This window comes from Tachyglossus aculeatus, chromosome 4 (genome assembly GCF_015852505.1).
Source record: "Tachyglossus aculeatus isolate mTacAcu1 chromosome 4, mTacAcu1.pri, whole genome shotgun sequence".
Taxonomy (NCBI): Eukaryota; Metazoa; Chordata; class Mammalia; order Monotremata; family Tachyglossidae; genus Tachyglossus; species Tachyglossus aculeatus.
In genome coordinates this window covers 112,216,560-112,236,418 of record NC_052069.1, presented here as the reverse complement: position 1 = coordinate 112,236,418, position 19,859 = coordinate 112,216,560, and the positions used below count along the sequence as shown (strand labels likewise).

At 43.9% G+C, this 19,859-nt stretch overlaps 1 protein-coding gene across 2 annotated transcripts in view; it reads right to left on the bottom strand.

Annotated features, from left to right (window-relative positions):
- Positions 1-2,645: 2,645 nt before the first annotated feature.
- The window catches only part of AK8 (adenylate kinase 8), a 165,982-nt gene continuing 148,768 nt past the window's right edge, over positions 2,646-19,859 (bottom strand). For both annotated transcript variants that reach the window (XM_038745436.1, XM_038745437.1), the window contains 2 exons: positions 5,955-6,035; positions 2,646-3,014 (listed from right to left, as the gene is read on the bottom strand). In XM_038745436.1, the coding sequence (XP_038601364.1) occupies positions 2,777-3,014; positions 5,955-6,035 (319 nt within the window). In that variant the 3' untranslated portion in view covers positions 2,646-2,776. The remainder of the gene's footprint in view (positions 3,015-5,954; positions 6,036-19,859) is intronic.

Here is a 19,859-nt window from a genome sequence, read left to right as displayed (position 1 = left end):
CCCGTTTCTGATCCATAGAGACTCCATGGACACACCCTCTTCAGAGTGTCCCATCTTCTGTCACCAAGTCGTTCTGGTATATATATCCATAAAGTTGTCTTGGTAAAACATATGAGAATAGCTTACCATTGCCTTCTTCCGTGCAGTAAAACTTGTCTTTGATCTCTTGAACATCTGCCTTTGACTCTTTCCCACGCCGCAGCTGCCCAGCACAGGTGAACTGACTTTGATGCTTCAGCTCAGACCCTTCCATATGGGTAGACTTTATGGCCTAGCTCTAAGTTTCATCAGGGTATGCAAACTCCCCTGCCACAATAAGGCACCGATTCACAGGAGAATGCTCTTCCCTTATGGAGTGTGAATAGTCCAGCTCTCCCTCTAGACTGTAAGGTCGTTGTGGGCAGTGAACATGTCTAATGTTATAATATACTCTCCCAAGCGCTTAGTACAGTGCTCTGCATGCAATAAGCACTCAGTAAATACTATTGAATGAAATACAATTGAATGAAGGCGACACTGGTACATTTGGAGAAGGAAGGGGGCTACCATGTGGCCGCACTTACTTTAGGTGAATAGGCTCCTCTTAAACAACTGGCTATTTTGGTCCAATAATGGTCAAAGCTGCAGTCTAAGGATGATCTTATCAGCATGACTGTGGTATTGGTTAAGCACTTACTATGGGCCAAGCACAATACTAAGCGTTGGGGTAGATACAAGATGAAAAGCTGCCTGGCTTAGTGGAAAGAGCACACTTGGCCGGGGAGTCAGGGGACCTGAGTTCCAATTCTGGCTATGCCATTTGCCTGCTGTGTGGTGTTAGGCAAGTCTCTTAACCTTTCTGTGCTTCAGTTTCCTCATCTGTAAAATGGGGATTCAGTGCCTGTTTCCCAATTAGACTGTGAATCCCACGTAGGACAGGGAATGTGTCTGACCTGCTTATCTCGTATCTATCCCAGCACTTAGTACAAACACCACAATGACTAATATATTATAATAATATCATTCGTTCAGTCACTGTCCCAAATGAGACTCGCACTCTAACACTGAGCTTTCTGTTGGAACAGGCCCTGGGTGGACCTTTTTTGAGCTGCAATATGCCTAGGCTAGTGCCAGGGAGCAAAAACCTCCCACTATGGAGAATAGCAGAGTCTGAAATCTTGGTGATGCCAGTAAAGGTCCCATGGCAAGGTGGACACCATGGGCAGAGTTTGCCCCTTGCTGAATTTCTACCTAAAATGATCACAGAAAGCCTGGCTTAGCATTAATTTATGCTGTGTCCTTAGAAGGTTCAAGAGGTGACTTGGTTTTATGGCTGATCTGAGCTAGATCCAGAGGAATGGTTTAGCCTCAATCACCTAGGATCACCCCAAGCTCAGACTAGAACAGCCCAAAACCCAAGGTCTAGACTGTGAGCTTACTGTGGACAGAGAACTTACTTACCACCTCTATTGTATTGTACTGTAGAGAAGCAGCGTGGCTCAGTGGAAAGAGCATGGGCTTTGGAGTCAGAGGTCATAGGTTCAAATCCCTGCCCTGCCAATTGTCAGCTGTGTGACTTTGGGCAAGTCACTTAACTTCTCTGTGCCTCAGTTCCCTCATCTGTAAAATGGGGATTAAGACTGTGAGCCCCATGTGGGACAACCTGATCACCTTGTATCCCCCCAGCACTTAGAAAAGTGCTTTGCATATAGTAAGCGCTTAACAAATACCATCATTATTATTATTATTACTCTCCTAAGCACTTGGTACAGTGCTTTGCACACAGTAATGTTTAATAAATGCAATTGATTGATTGGTTGATCATGCCAGGATCTAGCCCAGGCTCCTGGGCTTTCCCCAGTCTTATCTTAGATTCTAGGGCTAGGTTACAACTGAATCAGTTTTCTGGGGTCGGGTAGAAGAGAGTGATTTGCTTGACATTCACCCTCTAATAACAATAATAGTAATAATAGTGCTTGTTAAGCACTTCTTATGTGCCAAGCCCTGTTCTAAATGCTGGGGTAGGTACAAGTTAATCAGTTGGACACAGTCCCTGTCCCACATGGGGCTGACACTCTTAATCCCCACTTTACAGATGAGGTAACCGAGGCCCAGAGAAGTTAAGTGACTTGCCCAAGGTCAGAGAGCAGACATGTGGTGGAGCCAGGATTAGGACTTGAGTTCTCCTGATTCCCAGACCCACGCTCTATCCACTAAACCGCACTGCTCTGCCTTTCCTTGGCCCACTCTGGGAAGAAGCAGCGTAGCTCAGTGGAAAGAGCCCGGGCTTTGGAGTCAGAGGTCGTGGGTTCAAATCCCAGCTCCGCCAATAGCCAGCTGTGTGACTTTGGACAAGTCACTTAACTTCTCTGTGCCTCAGTTACCTCTTCTGTAAAATGGGGATTAAGACTGTGAGCCCTCTGTGGGACAACCTGATCACCTTGTAACCTCCCCAGCACTTAGAACAGTGCTTTGCACATAGTAAGCGATTAATAAATGCCATTAAAAAAAAGAAGGCTGTTGCAGCTACCACAGTCAATAGGAATAGGAAAATCGAGACTCTTGTCTTCCCAAAGCGTTTAGTACACTGCTCTGCACACAGTAAGCACTCAATAAGGCAACTGATTGATTCAGGACACACCACAAAATCACGTCCACAAGTGTTGTTTTCCAACTATGTGGGCAGGTGCCCAACCCCATTTATTAAATGGGCCTTTTCTTCTGGGGGATTTTGAACAGTAACACATATTCCTGTGGGGCATTGCTACTGGGGAGAGAAGTTGGGGTTCTGGGCCTGTCATGGGTTTCTAATGGGCAGGGGCATGATGATCCCACTCTCTATGTGCTCAAAGACGGTGTATGGGTCTTGATCACCGTTCACATAAATGATGTCATTGTAAAACTCCTCCAGATCAGCGGAGTTTCTGTAGTAGACGTCCAGCTTAAACTTCACCCGCTCCTCGCTGTCCTTTGGGTTCTGCTGAAGCCGGGCCTGGACCTCCATGGTGGGAGCTGGCTTGTACATGGTGTGGTATCTGTAAAGGAGACATAACCAAGAGTAAGACCAGATCCTGACAACTGGTAGCAGGGATGCCCATTTTGGGCTATTTTCCCCTATGGTAAATTGCAAAGCTGTTGCCTCATGTATATTCCAGATCAGTTACTACTACTACTAATGTTGTTTGTTAAGTGCTTTCTGTGTGCCAAGCAATGCACTAAGTGCTGGGGTAGATATGAGGTAATCAAGTCCCATACTGGGATCACACTCTTAACTAGGAGAGAGAAACAGGTATTGCATATTCATTTTGCAGATGAGGGTACTGAGGCAAAGAGAAGTTAAATTAGTTGTCATTCATTCATTCATTCAATCGTATTTATTGAGTGCTTACTGTGTGCAGAGCACTGGACTAAGCACTTGGGAAGTAAAGTCAGCATCATACAGAGATGGTCCCTACCCAACAACAGGCTCACAGTCTAGAAGGGGGAGACAGACAACAGAACAAAACATGTAGACAGTTTCAAAATCGTCAGAACAAATAGAATTATAGCTATATGCACATCATTAACAAAATAAATAGAAAAGTAAATATGTACACGTAAAATAAATGGAATAATAAATCTGACAAACATATACAAGTGCTGTGGGGAGGGGAAGGAGGTAGTGCGGGGGTTGGGGAGGAGGAGAGGAAAAAGGGAGACAACAGAGACAAAGGGATCCTGACTGGGCCAAGTCACAGCTTCTGCAGGGTCTGGGGTCCAAAATGCTTTCTAGATTTCTCCTCCCTCTAGCAAAGGGAACCAAAAGCAGCTGTCATGACAGCCCATCAGAACAGGGAAGCAGGTAAATAGAGCCTGAGCAGGAGTCAATGGGGAGATGGCCATTGAAAGGAGCAGGATCTCACCGGATTTCAGAATTGACCCCTTGTTTGGGGAAGGTTAAGTGTAGGGATGAGAGGTTCTCTAAATTCTGCTTTATGAGGGGATGGCTGAATAGGCTGTGCTTTCTGTCTCAATCAATCGTATTTACTATGTGCAGAGGACTGTACTGCGTGCTTTGGAGAGTACAGTAAAACAGTTGGTAGATATGTTTCCTGCCCATAATATAAGCTTTCTCTCTTTCTCTCTCCCACTCTGCCTCCTCTCGCCCACCTGCCAAAGCCGTGATTTTATTATTCATATTCATTTGCAAAACAATAAAAGTGTTGGGTACCTCTACTTTTTGGGCAGCAGGCATCATACTTTTGGGGTAGGGGTTTGGGTGTTGGGAGTCTGGATGGGAATTCCCTGGAGCAGATTATATGTTCAATGGCATCATGAAACTGAATACTTTGTAAATATATATATGAGAAGCAGCATGGTCTAGTGGAAAGAGCACTGCTCTGGGAGTCAGAAGGTCATGGGTTCTAATCCCAGCTCCTCCACTTGTCTGCTGTGTGACCTTGGGCAAGTCACTGCACTTCTCTGTGGCTCAGTTACCTCATCTGTAAAATGGGGATTGAGACTGTGAGCTCCTCATGGGTCAGGGACTGTGTCCAACTTGATTTTCTTGTATCCACCCCAGAGCTTAGTACATTGTCTGGCATATTGTAAGTCCTTAACAAATACCATCGTCATCGTTTTTAGTAGTATTATTATTTGACTGTAAACACACCCTGGTGGAAAGAACTAGTTTAGCCCCAAGTCTGCCACTGACTGTCACTGTGATCTTGGGTGAGTTAATTACTTACCCATCTGATAGAGGGGCCCTATGATATTTTATAGCCCTGGGGCAAATGGATGGGATGAACTAACCTGAAGAGCTTTCCATGGTAATTATGATATTTGTTAAGTGCTTACTATGTGTCAAACACTGTTCTAGTGCTGGGGTGAACACAAGCTAATCACATCAGACACAGCCTTGTGTCTGATGTGACACAAGACTCATCTGGGGCTCACAGTCTAAGCAGGAGGAAGAATAGGTATTTAATCCCCATTTTTAAGGATGAGGAAACTGAAGCACAGAGAAATTAAATGACTTTCTCAGGTCACATGGCAAGCAATTGGCAAAGCTGGGATTAGAACCCAGATACTCTGGATCCCAGGCCTGTGCTCTATTAGGGCATTCTATTTCCATGCCTGCTAAACATTTGGAGCTGGAATATCTCATGTTTTGAATGGGTAGCAAAATAGGGCACATAGCAGTGGAGGTGTGAATACTCATAGAAGATTACAATGAGACATCTTGGGGATCCTGGGATGTTTGCAACCCCCTTTGCCTTATGCTATCCTGCAGAGACAAACTCAAGCTCAAATCCTGCAGAGAAGTAGTGTGGTCTAGTGGTTAGATCACATCCTGGGAGTCAGAAGGACCTTGTCTGCTGTGTGACATTAGGCAAATCACTTAACTTCTCTGTGCCTCAGTTACCTCATCTGTAAAATGGGGGGTAAGACTGTGAGTCCTATGCGGGACAGGGACTGTGTCCAACCTGATTAGCTTGTAGTTACCTAATCTGTAAAATGGGGATTAAGACTGTGAGCCCCACATGGGACAACCTCATTACCTTGTTTCCCCTTCCCACTGCTTAGAACAGTGCTTTGCACATAGTAAGCGCTTAACAAATGCCATTATTACTATTATTATTATCTACTCCAGCATTTAGTACAGTGCCTCACACATAGTAAGTGCTTAACAAATATCATTAAAAAATGTCTTTCAAAATATTGGAAAATTTACCTCTTTATTCTTATGAGATTCATTTTACTGAGGTACCATTAAGTCCAAGTTGTCTCAGAATGAAGTCCAAGTTGACTTCAGAAAAAGCTTTTCAATCAGTCAATTGTATTGCATGCTTACTGTGTGCAGAGCACTGAATTAATTGCTTGGAAGAGTACAATATAAAAAATTGAGCTTACAGTCTAGAGGGGCTGTATTATCAATTATGATTGGCTGGTGGGTTGCTCTCCAAGTTACTCAGCCCTCAATGTCTGGTACAAACCTTTCTCCTGTATCCGGATCCAACATTCTCTGAGACAATCGTTCCGTGATGGAATCACTCGGCACGTTCAGGAAAAACACCCTACGGTGGAAAAATAAGAATGAACAGCACCATCACCCAGGCCTCAAGAAAAACAAGGGCATCTTGAGAAGCAGAGTGGCTCAGTGGAAAGAGCACGGGCATGGGAGTCAGAGGTCATGGGTTCTAATCCCAGCTCTGCCACTTAACAGCTGTGTGACTTTGGGCAAGTTACTTTACTTCTCTGGGCCTCAGTTACCTCATCTGTAAAATGGGGATTAAGACTGTGAGCCCCACATGGGACAACCTGATTACCTTGTATCTCCCCCAGTGCTTAGAACAGTGCTTGGCACATAGTAAGCGCTTAACAAATACCAAAATTATTATCATTATTATTATTATTATCTTGTCCTAATAAATAATCCATGAAAGGAAGCAGTTCAACATGTGGGTCCAGGTGTACCAGACCATGGTGCAACCATCACTGCTGGTGAGAACCCAGCACCCATCAAATACGCGTCACCCCTTTAATGAAATGATGGTCCTGGCCCATGTTATTCATATGTATTTCCCCACTTGCCTCCCACTTATCCTCACTCATTCAAGATGTTCCTACTTCCCACCTACCTGGGCTAGTCCACTGTTATTGGAAGGATTAAACAGGCTTTTCTTCTAAATGATCCAGCAATGGATCATCATTTTATAATAATAATGACATTTGTTAAGCGCTTACTATGTGCTAAGCACTGTTCTAAGTGCTGGGAGATACAAGGTAATCAGGTTGTCCCACAGGGGGCTCACAGTCTTAATCTCTATTTTAAAGATGAGGGAACTGAGGCCCAGAGACATGAAGTGACTGGCCCAAAGTCACACAGCAGACAAGTGGCGGAGCCGGGATTAGAACCCATGACCTCTGACTCCCAAGCCCGCATTCTTTCCACTGAACCATGCTGCTTCTCTACCTTTACCTTTTACCTTTTGTATTTGGACCCAGATCCACCCCAATCTTTTCACCCTAGAACAGATCACCACCCTGGTCTGGGCGCTATTCCATAATGATAGCATTTATTAAGTGCTTACTATGTGCAAAGCACTGTTCTAAGTGCTGGGGAGGTTACAAGATGATCAGGTTATCCCATGGGGGGCTCAGAGTTTAATCCCCATTTTACAGATGAGGTAACTGAGGCACAGAGAAGTTAAGTGACTTGCCCAAAGTCACACAGCTGGCTATTGGCGGAGTCAGGATTTGAACCCATGTCCTCTTACTCCAAAGCAGGGCTCTTTCCACTGAGCCACGCTGCTTCTCGCTGCTTTTCCATACTGTGTCAGCCTGTTCATTGATCTCCCTGACTACAACTTCTCCCCGCTTCAGACCATACTTAACTCCGCATCTCAGATCTTCTTTCTGCTCATTGGTCTCTGCTCCTCAAAAACTTTCAGTGGTTTCCCTTTCCCCTCTACATCAAACAAAAAACCCTGGTCTTTAAAGGCACTCCACCAGTTCTCTCTCAATCAATCCATCATATTTATTGAGTGCTTATTGTGTGCAGGACACTGTACTAAGCACTTAGGAGGGAGAGTATAATATAACAGAGTTGGGAGACACTTTCCCTGCCCACAAGGAGCTTACAGTCTCTCTCTCTCATTTCTCTTACTACACCCCTGGTAGCACTCTCATTTCTCCCCAAGCACATATTATTATTATATTGTTAAGTGTTTACTACGTGTTTTCTAAGTGCTGGGGTAGAAACAAGTTAATCAGGTTGGACATAGTCCCTGTCCCACATGAGACTCACAGTCTAAGTAGAAGGGGGAAACTGGTAGTTTCCCCAGACTGAGCCCCCCTTTTCCTCTCCCCCTGCCCATTCCCCCCTGCCCTTCCTCCTTCCCGTCCCCACAGCACCTGTATATATGTTTGTACAGATTTATTACTCTATTTATTTTACTTGTACATATTTATTATTCTATTTATTTTGTTAATGATGTTCATCTAGCTTTACTTCTATTTATTCTAATGACTTGACACCTGTCCACATGTTCTGTTTTGTTGTCTGTCTCCCCCCTCTAGACTGTGAGCCCGTTGTTGGGTAGGGACCGTCTCTATATGTTGCCAACTTGTACTTCCCAAGCATTTAGTACAGTGCTCTGCACACAGTAAGCGCTCAATAAATACAATTGAATGAATGAATGAAATAGTTAATCACCATTTTGGAGTTGAAGAAACTCAGGCATAAAGAAGTGAAGTGACTTGCCATGGTCACACAGTAAGTAATTGGCTGAGCCGGAATTAGAATCCAGGTCCTCTGACTCCCAGGACCTTGCTCTTTCCACTAGGCCATGCTGTTCTTTGTACCTCATTCCCTACTCTCCTACTTCCAACCCGTAGCTCATGCTCTTCCTACTGCATGGAATGCCTTCCTCCTTTAAGTCCACCACACATAATAATAATAATAATGATAGCATTTATTAAGCGCTTACTATGAGCAAAACACTGTTCTAAGCACTGCGGAGGTTAACAAGGGGATCAGGTTGTCCCACAGGGGGCTCACAGTCTTCATCCACACATCAGTTTCAAGCCCTTCTAATATCCCACCTCTTCTGGGAGGTTTTTCCCAGATAAATTTTTCTTCTCCCAGAGTCACATCCTCCCAACTATCAACTCAGCATTTTTGCACCACCTTAGTACTTACACTCTCAACCTCCTGTAGCACTTTCGCACATACTGATTTACATAGTCTAGTAATTAAACATTTATTCCTCCTTTCTGTTGGTCTCCGCTCTAAGAATGTAAGCTCCTTGTGGGTAGAGATGGTGTCTACCTCTATGGTATTCTTCCATGTGCTTAGTACACAAGGAAGAAACTCAAAAAATGCACTGATTGACAGGCCTGACAAAGAGATTGTCTTTCTATTGCAGAGGGAGAAACATCCAACCTGATTATCTTATATCTACTCCAGCACTTAGTACAGTACTTGGCACACAGCAAGTGCTTAGAAAGTACCATCATTTTCTTCTAGACTGTAATCTCTTTGTGGGCAGGGATCACGTCTACAAACTCTGTTTTATTGTACTCTCCCAAGGGCTTAGTTCAGTGCTCTGCACACAGTAAGCACTCGATATGACTGACTGATTGAAGGATCAATCAATCAATCAATAAGCTTCCCGGAAGTCACTCCGGAGACTTCACCTTCAAGGAGGCATTGACCATCTTCTCTGGAAAGACCAGCATGGCCCAATGCAGATTCATTCTAGAAAACATTCTAGACCTGCAGGTCATTCTGTGATCTTGTTCTCCTTCCTCAAGATAATTAGTCAACTGTATCTACCAGTTCTGGGGTTGAGGCAGAGGGTTCTTTGATAATTATATCAGTTACCAAAACTGTTTGGGGTCCAAGTAGAGTCTATGGCACTCAGGGAAAATATTACGAGATGAGGATAATCTCTGCATTCTGAGGACACATCTGTTTCACAACGACCCTGGTGTTCCCTTCTGGAAAAGCCAAATTTAGCTGTTTTCATTAAATGTAAAGACTTTTTTGTTAACTGAGCAGCTCCCAATTATTTCTTCAAGCCCTTTCCCACATTCATTGTGCTGATGTGACTGCTGGCAGGGAGTGCCAGGAGCCTGGAGAGACGAGATCAGGATTATGTTACAATCCTCTTTTTTTATGGTATTTGTCAAGCACTTACTATGTGTCAGACACTGTACACAGTCCATATCCTACATGGGGATCCCAGTCTTAATCCCCATTTTACAGATGAAGTAACTGCAGCACAGAGAAGTTAAATGATTTGCCCAAGATGCACAGCACATAAGGGGTGGACTGGGATTATAACCCAGGTCCTCTACTCCCAGGCCTGAGAATTATTCACTAGGCTTCACTGCTTATCATTTGCCCCCAACCCTGATTTCCTTAAGGTCTCATCTAATTTTTTCCAAGCAAGTCCATTACAGCTATTCCTGATGAACTGAACCAACTAATTATCTGAACCAGGCCAAGCATGGTTGGATAATAATGGAGAAAGTCTGGGTGGCTAAGCAACTGCTCAAGATCATTTTTTTTTCATGGTATTGGTTAAGCATTTATTATGTTCCAGGCATTGGATTCAGCTTTGGAGTAGGTACAAAAAAATCAGGATGGACACAGTCCGTCCCACATAGGGCTCTTAAACCCCCCTTTACAGATGAGGTAACAGGCACAGAGAAGTTCAGTGACCTGCCCAAGATCACACAGCAGACAACTGGAGGAGCCAGGATTAAAACCCTTCACAACACCGCTAAAATCCACCTTTCCTCTCCAACCAAACTGCTACCATGTTAGTACAATCACTCATCCTCTCCTGCCTTGATTGCTGTATCAGCCTCCTCGCTGACCTCCCAGGCTCCTGGCTCTCCCCACTCCAGTCCATACTTCACTCTGCTGCCCAGATCATTTTTCTACAAAATCATTCAGAACACGTTTCCCCACTCCTTAAGAAACTCCAGTGGTTGCCCATACACCTCTGCATCAAACAAAAACTCCTCACAATTGGCTTTAAAGTACTCAATCCCCCTCCTTCCTCACCTCCCTACTCTCCTACTACAACCCACCCAGCACAGTTTGCTCCTGTAATGCTAACCTTCTCGCTATATCTCGATTTCGCCTATCTCGCCACCGGCCCCTCACTCTCTTTCTGGCCTGGAACACCGTTCCTCCTCAAATCTGACAGACAATTACTCTCCCCCACTTCAAAGGCTGATTGAAGGCACATATCCTCCAAGAGGCCTTCTCTAAGCCCCGCTTTCCTCTTCCCCCACTCCCTTCTGTATCACCATGACTTGCTCCCTTTATTCATCCTTCCTCCCAGCCCCACAGCACCCATGTACGTATCTGTAATTTATTTATTTATATTGGTGCCTGTCTCTCCCTCTAGACTGTGAGCTTGTTGTGGGCAGGGAATGTGTCTATTGTTATACTGTGCTCTCCCAAGCTCTTAGTACAGTGCTCTGTGCACAGTAAGGTCTCAATAAATATGATTGAATGAGTGAATGAATGAAGAACCCAGGTCCTCTGACTCCCAGGCTCATTCTACTGGGCCACCCTGCCTCCTCCTGATATTAAGAACTAATTTTAATTTGGTAATCTGAATTTCTGATTCTCTGAATATGCCTCAGTCCAATTTGTTTGGATAACCAGCTGTTCCCTGGAAATGTAATATCACTTTCTTCCAGGGAAACAGAGGAATAATGGGGGCACTGGTACTTTGGTGAAAAAGGCAATTTCCCTCATTCTGCCTTCGAGGCCAACCTCTCTGTGTTATTCTCCCATCCCGGGGGTTTGCTTCATGCCGACGCCAGAGTGCTGTTTTACTGCACTGGGCTGGCCAGATCTGATGAGAAGCTTCAAGTCCCTTCGACATACACAAAGATTACCAGGTATCTTTGTCGACCTGGAAGTTATGAAGATCATATCTGCCCCTTTCAAATGTTTTCCAGTAATGATTTCCTTTCACAAGGTGCTTCGTCACCACCGCCTCCAAATAAAACATTCAAGACTAGGGAGATTCCAAAGGCAAGGGAAAGGGAGCTGTTGCAGTGTTCTTTCATCCCCTTCAATCTGAACATGTTTTTCCTCTCTATTTGTGCGGCCCAACCATGGCACTAAAATGGGACTGTCAGAACAGCTAGCAGCTGATGCTGCCTCTGCTGATGAATATGCCAGCAGGAAGGAATCTGGCTTAGAAATCTCAGGTAATTGATGCTGCTTCATTCCCCAATAAACAAACAAAACCCCATTGAAAGATTTTTAACCTGGCATATCAAGCCTGCTTGCCATCATTCAAGGTGACGACTCAAAAATGACGGCTGGATCTGAAGCCCAAGGACACAAAATTGGTATTTAAAACGCTGTACTCCGCAAGCCTTGTTTGAGGCGGGCTCTCTTCCCACACTGGAGGCTTCTGATTATCCAGTGGCAGTGTCACCATTAAAGCAAAGTGTCGGGATATAGCATGGGAACACCCTCCTTATCTCTTCTAAGGGAAGATGTTTTTCTTTTTTGTTTCCCTTTCACAGCAAGAGGACAGAAAATATAAGGAACAAAAACTATTCATGCCTTGCAGTGGGTCCTGCTGGATTTCAGATGAGGTCTTGAACATGGATTCTAATCCTGACTCCACCACTTACTTGCTGTATAACCATGAACGAGTTACTTACCTTCTCTGTGCCTCAATTATCTCACATATAAAATGGGGATTAAATACCTGTTTTCCCTTCTACATAGACTCGAGTCCCACATCTGGGCAGGGACTTTGTCTGACCTGATTAACTGTATCTACCCCAGCACTTAGCACTGTGCTGGGCCCAAGTGAGCTCTTAACAAATACCACAATTATTACTTTCATCATTATTACTATTTCATAGGGCTGGAGGCCAGGGATTAGCATGGGGATTACTAGTCCCGGGAACAACTAAAATACCTTGGTCACTAGAACCACAACACCCATACCTAGAGGCAATTAATAATAATAATAATAATAATAATAATAACAATGGTATTTGTTAAGTGCTTACTATATGCCAGGCACTGAACTAAGCACTGGGGCGGATACAAGCAAATCGGGTTGGACACAGTCCCCTATCCTACGTGGGGCTCACAGTTTCAATCCCCATTTTCAGATGAGGTAACTGAGGCACAGAGAAGTGAAGTGACTTGCCTGAGGTCACACAGCAGATAAGTGGTGGAGCCGCCTATCAGTGGTGGTTATTAATAATAATAATGATAACAATAACTATGATATTTGTTAAGTATTTACTACATGCCAGACACGTACTAAAAGCTGGGGTGGATACAAGCAAATCAGGATGGACACAGTCCCTGTCCCACATAGGGCTCACAGTCTTAATCCCCATTTTACAGAAGAGGTAACTGAGGCACAGAGAAGTCAAGTGACTTGCCCAAGGCCACACAGCAGACAAGTGGTGGCTCCAGGATTAGAACCCATGACCTTCTGACTCCAGTACACCATGGTAACTAAGTACCTATGTGTGGACAGCACCGTACTAAGTACTTGGGAAAGTACAATGGAGTTGATAGATGTGATCCTTGCCCATGAGAATCTTACAGTCTATGGGGGAGACAGACAGTAAAATAAAGTAGGTATAGGAGAAATAGTAGAGTACAAAAAGCTTTAAGTATGGTGGGGCTGGGGTGAGTGTCAGTGCTTAAATTCATAGTCTTCACAGAGGGGAGGGCAGGTAGGGGAAATAAAGGGTTTAGTCTGGAAGGCTTCTTGGAAATGTGCTGCTTCTTAGAGAAGCAGCGTGGCTCAGTGGAAAGACCCTGGGGTCTTTCAGCTTTGGAGTCAGAGGTCATGGGTTCAAACCCCAGCTCTGCCAATTGTCAGTTGTGTGACTTTGGGCAAATCACTTAACTTCTCTGTGCCTCAGTTACCTCATCTGTAAAATGGGGATGAAGACTGTGAGCCCCCAATGGGACAACCTGATCACCTTGTAACCTCCCCAGTGCTTAGAACAGTGCTTTGCACGTAGTAAGTGCTTAATAAATGCTATCATTATTATTATTATTATTATTATTATTATTATGTGACTTTGAGAGGGTTTTGAAGGTGGGGAGAGTGGTGGACTGTAAGATATGGAGTGGGAGGATCCAATGGAGGATGTGGTCTAGGAGTCAGCAGCAGGATAGACTAAACCAAGGTATAGTGAGTAGGTTGATATCAGAAAAGTGAAGTGTGAGTGTGGTGTTGGGTTGCAGAAGGAGATAAGTGAGGTTAGGTAGGAGGAGGAGAGCTGACTGAGTACTTTTAAGCCAATAGTGAGGAGTTTCTGTTTGAAGGGGAGGTGGAAGGGCAAAGATTGGAGGTGTTTGAGGAGTGGGGAGATATGGGCAGTTTTTCAGATAAACGATCCAGGAAGCAGAGTGAAATAGGGATTGGAGTGGATAGAGGCAGAAGGCAGCAAGGCAGAGCAGGAAATGATGACTGCCCGGATCAGCAGGGTAACAGCTGGATGGAAAGGAAAGGGCAGAGCTATTGTGAAGATAGAACCACATATATTCACTGGATACATGGGCATGGACCACCACTTACCACCTTCTCTGTAGTGGTCCTAGTGACCAAGATATCTTAGATAAGAAAAAAAGAGTTAATCACCTTTGTTGGGCAGATCCTTTATAGAGTATGGAGAGCACTGTCTTTCCAAAAAGTGCCCAGAAACTGGAGAAGGTTTAGAGAAGAGCCACAGAAATAATGAAAATCTTGGAAAATAAGTCCCAGGAGGAAAGATGAACAGATCTGGGGTTGTGGGGCCAGTTAGTAAGAAGTGATTTAATAACTTTCTTCAAAAATATATGTAGAGTTTTTATGGGGAGGATGCTGACTGTTTTTCTCTATTACCATAGAGGACTGAACAAGAGGAAATAGGTTCAAATTGAAGCCCAAGAGACTGAGTGAGAGATGTCTGTGTAATATTAAGAGTACTAGTAGTAGTGGTGACTATTGAATACCAACTGAGTTCAGTGCACTACGCTAAGGGCTTGAGAAATTATAACAGGATCACAAGATAAGTTCCTTGCCCACTAGGAGTTTACAGTCTAATGGGGGAAACAGACATAAACATATTTATAAATTAGGGAATCAAAATAAATAATTAATTGCATAATTTAATATAGAGTGCAGAGGATAAGTATAAATGAATACATAAGTGGTAGGTGTCATTGTCAGCTCTGCCACTTCTCTGCTGTGAGACCCTGGCCATAGAAGGCATAATGATGCCTGGCCTCAAAGAGCTAAGAGGAAGATAGTATCAACACACATATGCACATGTGAAACATAAGCACATAATCTTACACACAAGCCACTATAGCCAAACAGTGATATTTTCTTAAATGCAAATATCTCTCTAGCTGTTGGATTCTATGAGATGAGGTGGATATCTCTCGATTATAGTTTTGCAGACCTGGAAAGCATTTCTCTGGAATTTCCTGCTGTTTATTTTTGTGGTTCTCATTCTTTTGTGTTAATTTCTTTTTCCCATTCTCCTTCCTTCTCTGGGCCACAGATTTCTGGAGTGCAGCAAAGAAGGCAGGGGTCCTAGTCTCAGCTTTATTCTATAATTTGGTCTGTCTCACATAGTACTGATTCCAGAGACTGTAATACATTGCACAAAGTCTCTCCATAAACCTCTCTTTAGAATTCAGGCTCTCTGAGGGAACTGTAACAAGTGATGCCTTCAGTTAAGGGAAATTTAGAATAGAAGCTGCTGAAGTTGGGCAGTAGGAAGGCAAAGAATAGGATTGTAATATAAGAAAAACAAGACATTAAAACGATAGTCTAGAATCTATCAATCAATCCATCACTGTTATTTATTGAGCACTCACTGTGTGCAGAACACTGTACTAAGCTCTTGGGAGAGTACAATATAATAGAGTTGGTAAGACACATTCCCTGCCTACAAAGGCCTTTATTCTAGAGCTGTTATTTCAGTTAAACAAAAGAATTATAGATGAACATCAGAGAAAACATATGAGATAAAATCTGTAGCAGGATTCTTCTTTTCCTACACACTAAAGTAACTCATAACAAGATTGATGATGCTGTCTAAAGAACCATTCAGAGTTATTTCTGTCTATAATTCACATGGTAATTGATAAAATATGAAACAGCAGACACACTAGAATGTCTACTGTTATTTAGTTGGAGGAACCACTTTGGGAGGGAATGAAGAAAAAACAGGCTTGGGGAGGAGGATTTAGTGCAGTGAGATTTTCAATACATGGGTAGAGGAAGGCTATTTTGAATGAAAGATGGCTCAAAGCTGTGACGGAGAGGGAGCTGAAAGGAGTGTTGAAGGAAAAGAAGCCAAGAAGAAAAGTTAAATACTGAATTAGGTTCCCAAGTGTAGGATGATATTTAAATAAACTCCATCACAGAATGGAACTCTGGAATAAGACTCAGATGACATTGTTAGATCCCCTTTATTGGGTCTCTCATTCAGTCTGTTATTAAAGTCTGTTTTTTTTTTCCTCCACTGTATTTTTGGGATCTTCCCCTTCCTCTCCATTCAAATCAGCAGTGGGAGTCCCTCAAGCTCAGTTTAGCGACCCTTCTATTCTCCATCTGCACCCACTCCCTTGGAGAACTAATTTGCTCCCTTGGCTTCAACTACCATTTCTATGATGATCTTACCCGAATTTACTTCTCTAGCCCTGTTCTCTCTTCTTCTCTGCAGTCTTGCATTTCCTCCTGCCTTCAGGACAACTCTACCTGGATGACCTGCCGACACCTCAAACTAAACATGTTCTAAACAAAACTCCTTACCTTCCCACCTAAGCCCTATCCTCCTCCTGTGTTTTGCATCACTCTAGACAATACCACTATCCTCCCTATTTCACAAGCCCATAACCTTGGCATTAACCATAACTCATCTCTTTCATACAACCCACATATTCAACCTGTCCTACAGGATGTGTCCTGTAGGTTCTATCTTCCCAGCATCTCTAAAATCCACCCTTTCCTCCCCATCCAAACCGCTCTATGGTGATTCACTAGGCTACGAGAAGCAGCTTGGCTTAGTGGAAACAGCCCGGGTTTTGGAGTCAGAGGTCATGGGTTCGAATCCTGGCTCCACCACTTGTCAGCTGTGTGACTTTGGGCAAGTCACTTAACTTCTCTGGGCCTCAGTTACCTCATCTGCAAATGGGGACTAAGACTGTGAGCCCCACGTGGGACAACCTGATAACCTTGTATGTATCCCAGCGCTTAGAACAGTTCATTGCACATAGTAACCTCCCCAGTGTTTAGAACAGTGCTTTGCACATAGTAAGCGCTTAACAAATGCCATTATTATTATAGTAAGCACTTACTAAATACCATTATTATTATTGAAGCACTTATCCTATCCTGCCTTGACTACTGCATCTACTGCTTCATTGACCTCCTGTCTCTCCCCACTCACACCGTACTTCACTCTGCTGCCTGAATCATTTTTCAAAAAAAACAGTCCACCACTCCCCAATCCTCAAGAACCTCCAGGGGTTGCCCATCCACCTCCACTTCCAACAGAAACGCCTTACACCGGCTTTAATAATAATAACAATTATAATAATTATGGTAGTTGTTATGTGCTTATTATGTGCCAAGCACTGTTCTAAGCACTGGGGTAGATACAAAGTAATCAGGTTGTCCCACATGGGGCTCACAGTCTTAATTCTCATTTTACAGATGAGGTAACTGAGGCACAGAGAAGTTAAGTGACATGCCAAAGTCACACAGCTAACAAGCGGCAAAGCCAGGATTAGACCCCATGACCTCTGATTCCCAAGCCCGTGCTCTTTTTGCTAAGCCATGCCGCTTCTCAGCCACTCTGCTTCTCACTCAACACTCAATCAGTTTCCCCTTCCTTACCTTACCTCCTACTACAGCCCAGAATGCACACTTCACTCCTCTAGCACCACTGTGCTCCTAACTCATCTATCCCATCGTCCAACCCCCCAACTCTGTTATATTGTACTCTCCCAAGCACTAAGTACAGTGTTCTACACATAGTAAGAGCTCAATAAATACCATTGATTGATTGATTTCCCACATCCTTCATCCGGCCTGAACTCCTCCTCTCCCCATATAACCAGACCCCAGATCTCCCCATCTTTAAAGCCTTATGAGAAGCAGCATGGCTCAGTGGGAAGAGCCGGGCTTTGGAGTTAGAGGTCATGGGTTCAAATCCTGACTCTGCCAATTGTCAGCTGTATGACTTTGGGCAAGTCACTTAACTTCTCTGAGCCTCAGTGACCTCATCTGTAAAATGGGGATGAAGACTGTGAGCCCCCAGTGGGACAACCTGTTCACCTTGTTACCTCCCCAGCACTAAGAACAGTGCTTTACACATAGTAAGCGCTTAATAAATACCATCATTATTATTATTATTGTCACCTCACCTCCAAGACACCTTCCCCGAATAAGCCTTCTTTTCCCTGACTCTCTCTCTCCCTTCTGCATCATCTGGGCACTTGGTATTCATCCCACCCCCAGCCCCACAGCTCTTATTGTACATATCCACACTTTATTAATTTAATTTTTCTCTCCCCCCCTAGACTGTAAGCTCATGGTGGGCAAGCAACGTATCTACCAACTCTGTTGTACTGTACTCACCCAAGTGCTTAGTACAATGCTCTGCACATGTTAAACACTCAGTAAATACCAATGATTGTGTGACTGATTGATTACCACCACTCTGGTTACTGCACTGATACTCCAACTAGAGTACTGCTTCTTCACTGGTCTCCCTGCCTCCAGTCCCTACTTCACTCTGTTGCCCTGTTTATATCTCCCCTCTCCTCAAAAACCTTCAAAGGTTAACCATTCCTGCATGCATCAACCAGAAACTCCAGACTACTGGTTTAAGCGAGTACATCTGCTTTTTCCCTCTTAATAATCTACTCTCCTCTCCCTCTACACACCCGTCTGTACTCCTCGTTCCTCTCTAGTAACTTACTGTTCCTTGGCCTCATCTTTCTTACCTTCAACTCCTTGGTCCCACCCTTTGTCCTGCCTAGAATTCCCCCCTCCACCTTGCAAAGTCTCCAGACCCCATCTCTCCCTATCTTCAAAACTATTCTGAGATCCCACCTCCTCTAGGAGGTGTCCCTAGATTAATTTTTCTTCTTTACTGGCTTAAAACAGTAGTCAGGAGTTTCTGGTTGATGCATGCAGGAATGGTTAACCTCTGAAGGTTTTTGAGGAGAGGGGAGATATAAACAGGGCAACAGACTGAAGTATGGACTGGAGGCTGGGAGACCAGTGAAGAAGCTGATATAGTACTCTAGTTGGGGCTCAGGGGAAAGAGCCCAGGCTTTGGAGTCAGAGGTCATGGGTTCAAATCCCAGCTCTGCCAATTGTCAGCTGTGTGACTTTGGGAAAGTCACTTAACTTCTCTGTGCCTCAGTTACCTCATCTGTAAAATGGGGATGAAGACTGTGAGCCCCCCATGGGACAACCTGATCACTATGTAACTTCCCCAGTGCTTAGAACAGTGCTTTGCACATAGTAAGTGCTAAATAAATGTCATTATTATTATTATTAATTACATCCTCGACCTGTTTCCACCACCTGCCCTTCATACCACCCAGCCACATAGACTTGCATAATCTATTAAGTACTCAGTTATCCCCACATCCATCCTTCCATTCTTTTCCTTCCCATCTGTAATTATTTTGTGTCTTTTTCCTCACTACATTGTAAACTCCTCGAGGACAGGAATTGTGTCTCTGGATCACGTCTTTTAACTACTGAATAATATTAATGATGCCATTTGTTAAGTGTTTATTATGTCTCAAGCGCTGTTCTAAGCACTGGGGTAGATACAGCTAATCAGGTTGGACTCAGTCCCTGTCCCACATAAGGCTCATGGTCTTTAATTCCCATTTTATAGATGAGGCAACTGAGGCCCAGAAAAGTTGGGACTTGCCCAGTCACACAGCAGACAAGTGGCGGAGCCGGGATTAGAACCCAGGTCCTTCTGACTCCCAAGTCTGTGCTCTACTCACAATTCTCCCAAACTCTTAGTTCAGGGATTAATTAATGAAATTTGGAAGTAGTCATTCTTTTGGGTCCGTGAAGGTGCCAAGCATTGGTCTCTAGACATGCCATGAGGAATAACTTGGTCTTGAATATAAATACAACAAACATTTTTGCCCAACCCTCCCTGGCCTAGAAAGGACAAGCATAGTGACAAGTGATCTAATGAATGAATCAATCAATTAAAAGCACTGTACTAAGCACAGTACTGAGGCAAAGAAGGAGTTTGTAGATACTCTCCTGCCTTCAAGGATCTTACAATCTTGGAGGAGAGATAGACACTAAAATAAATAACAGGTTAGGGGAAGCAAT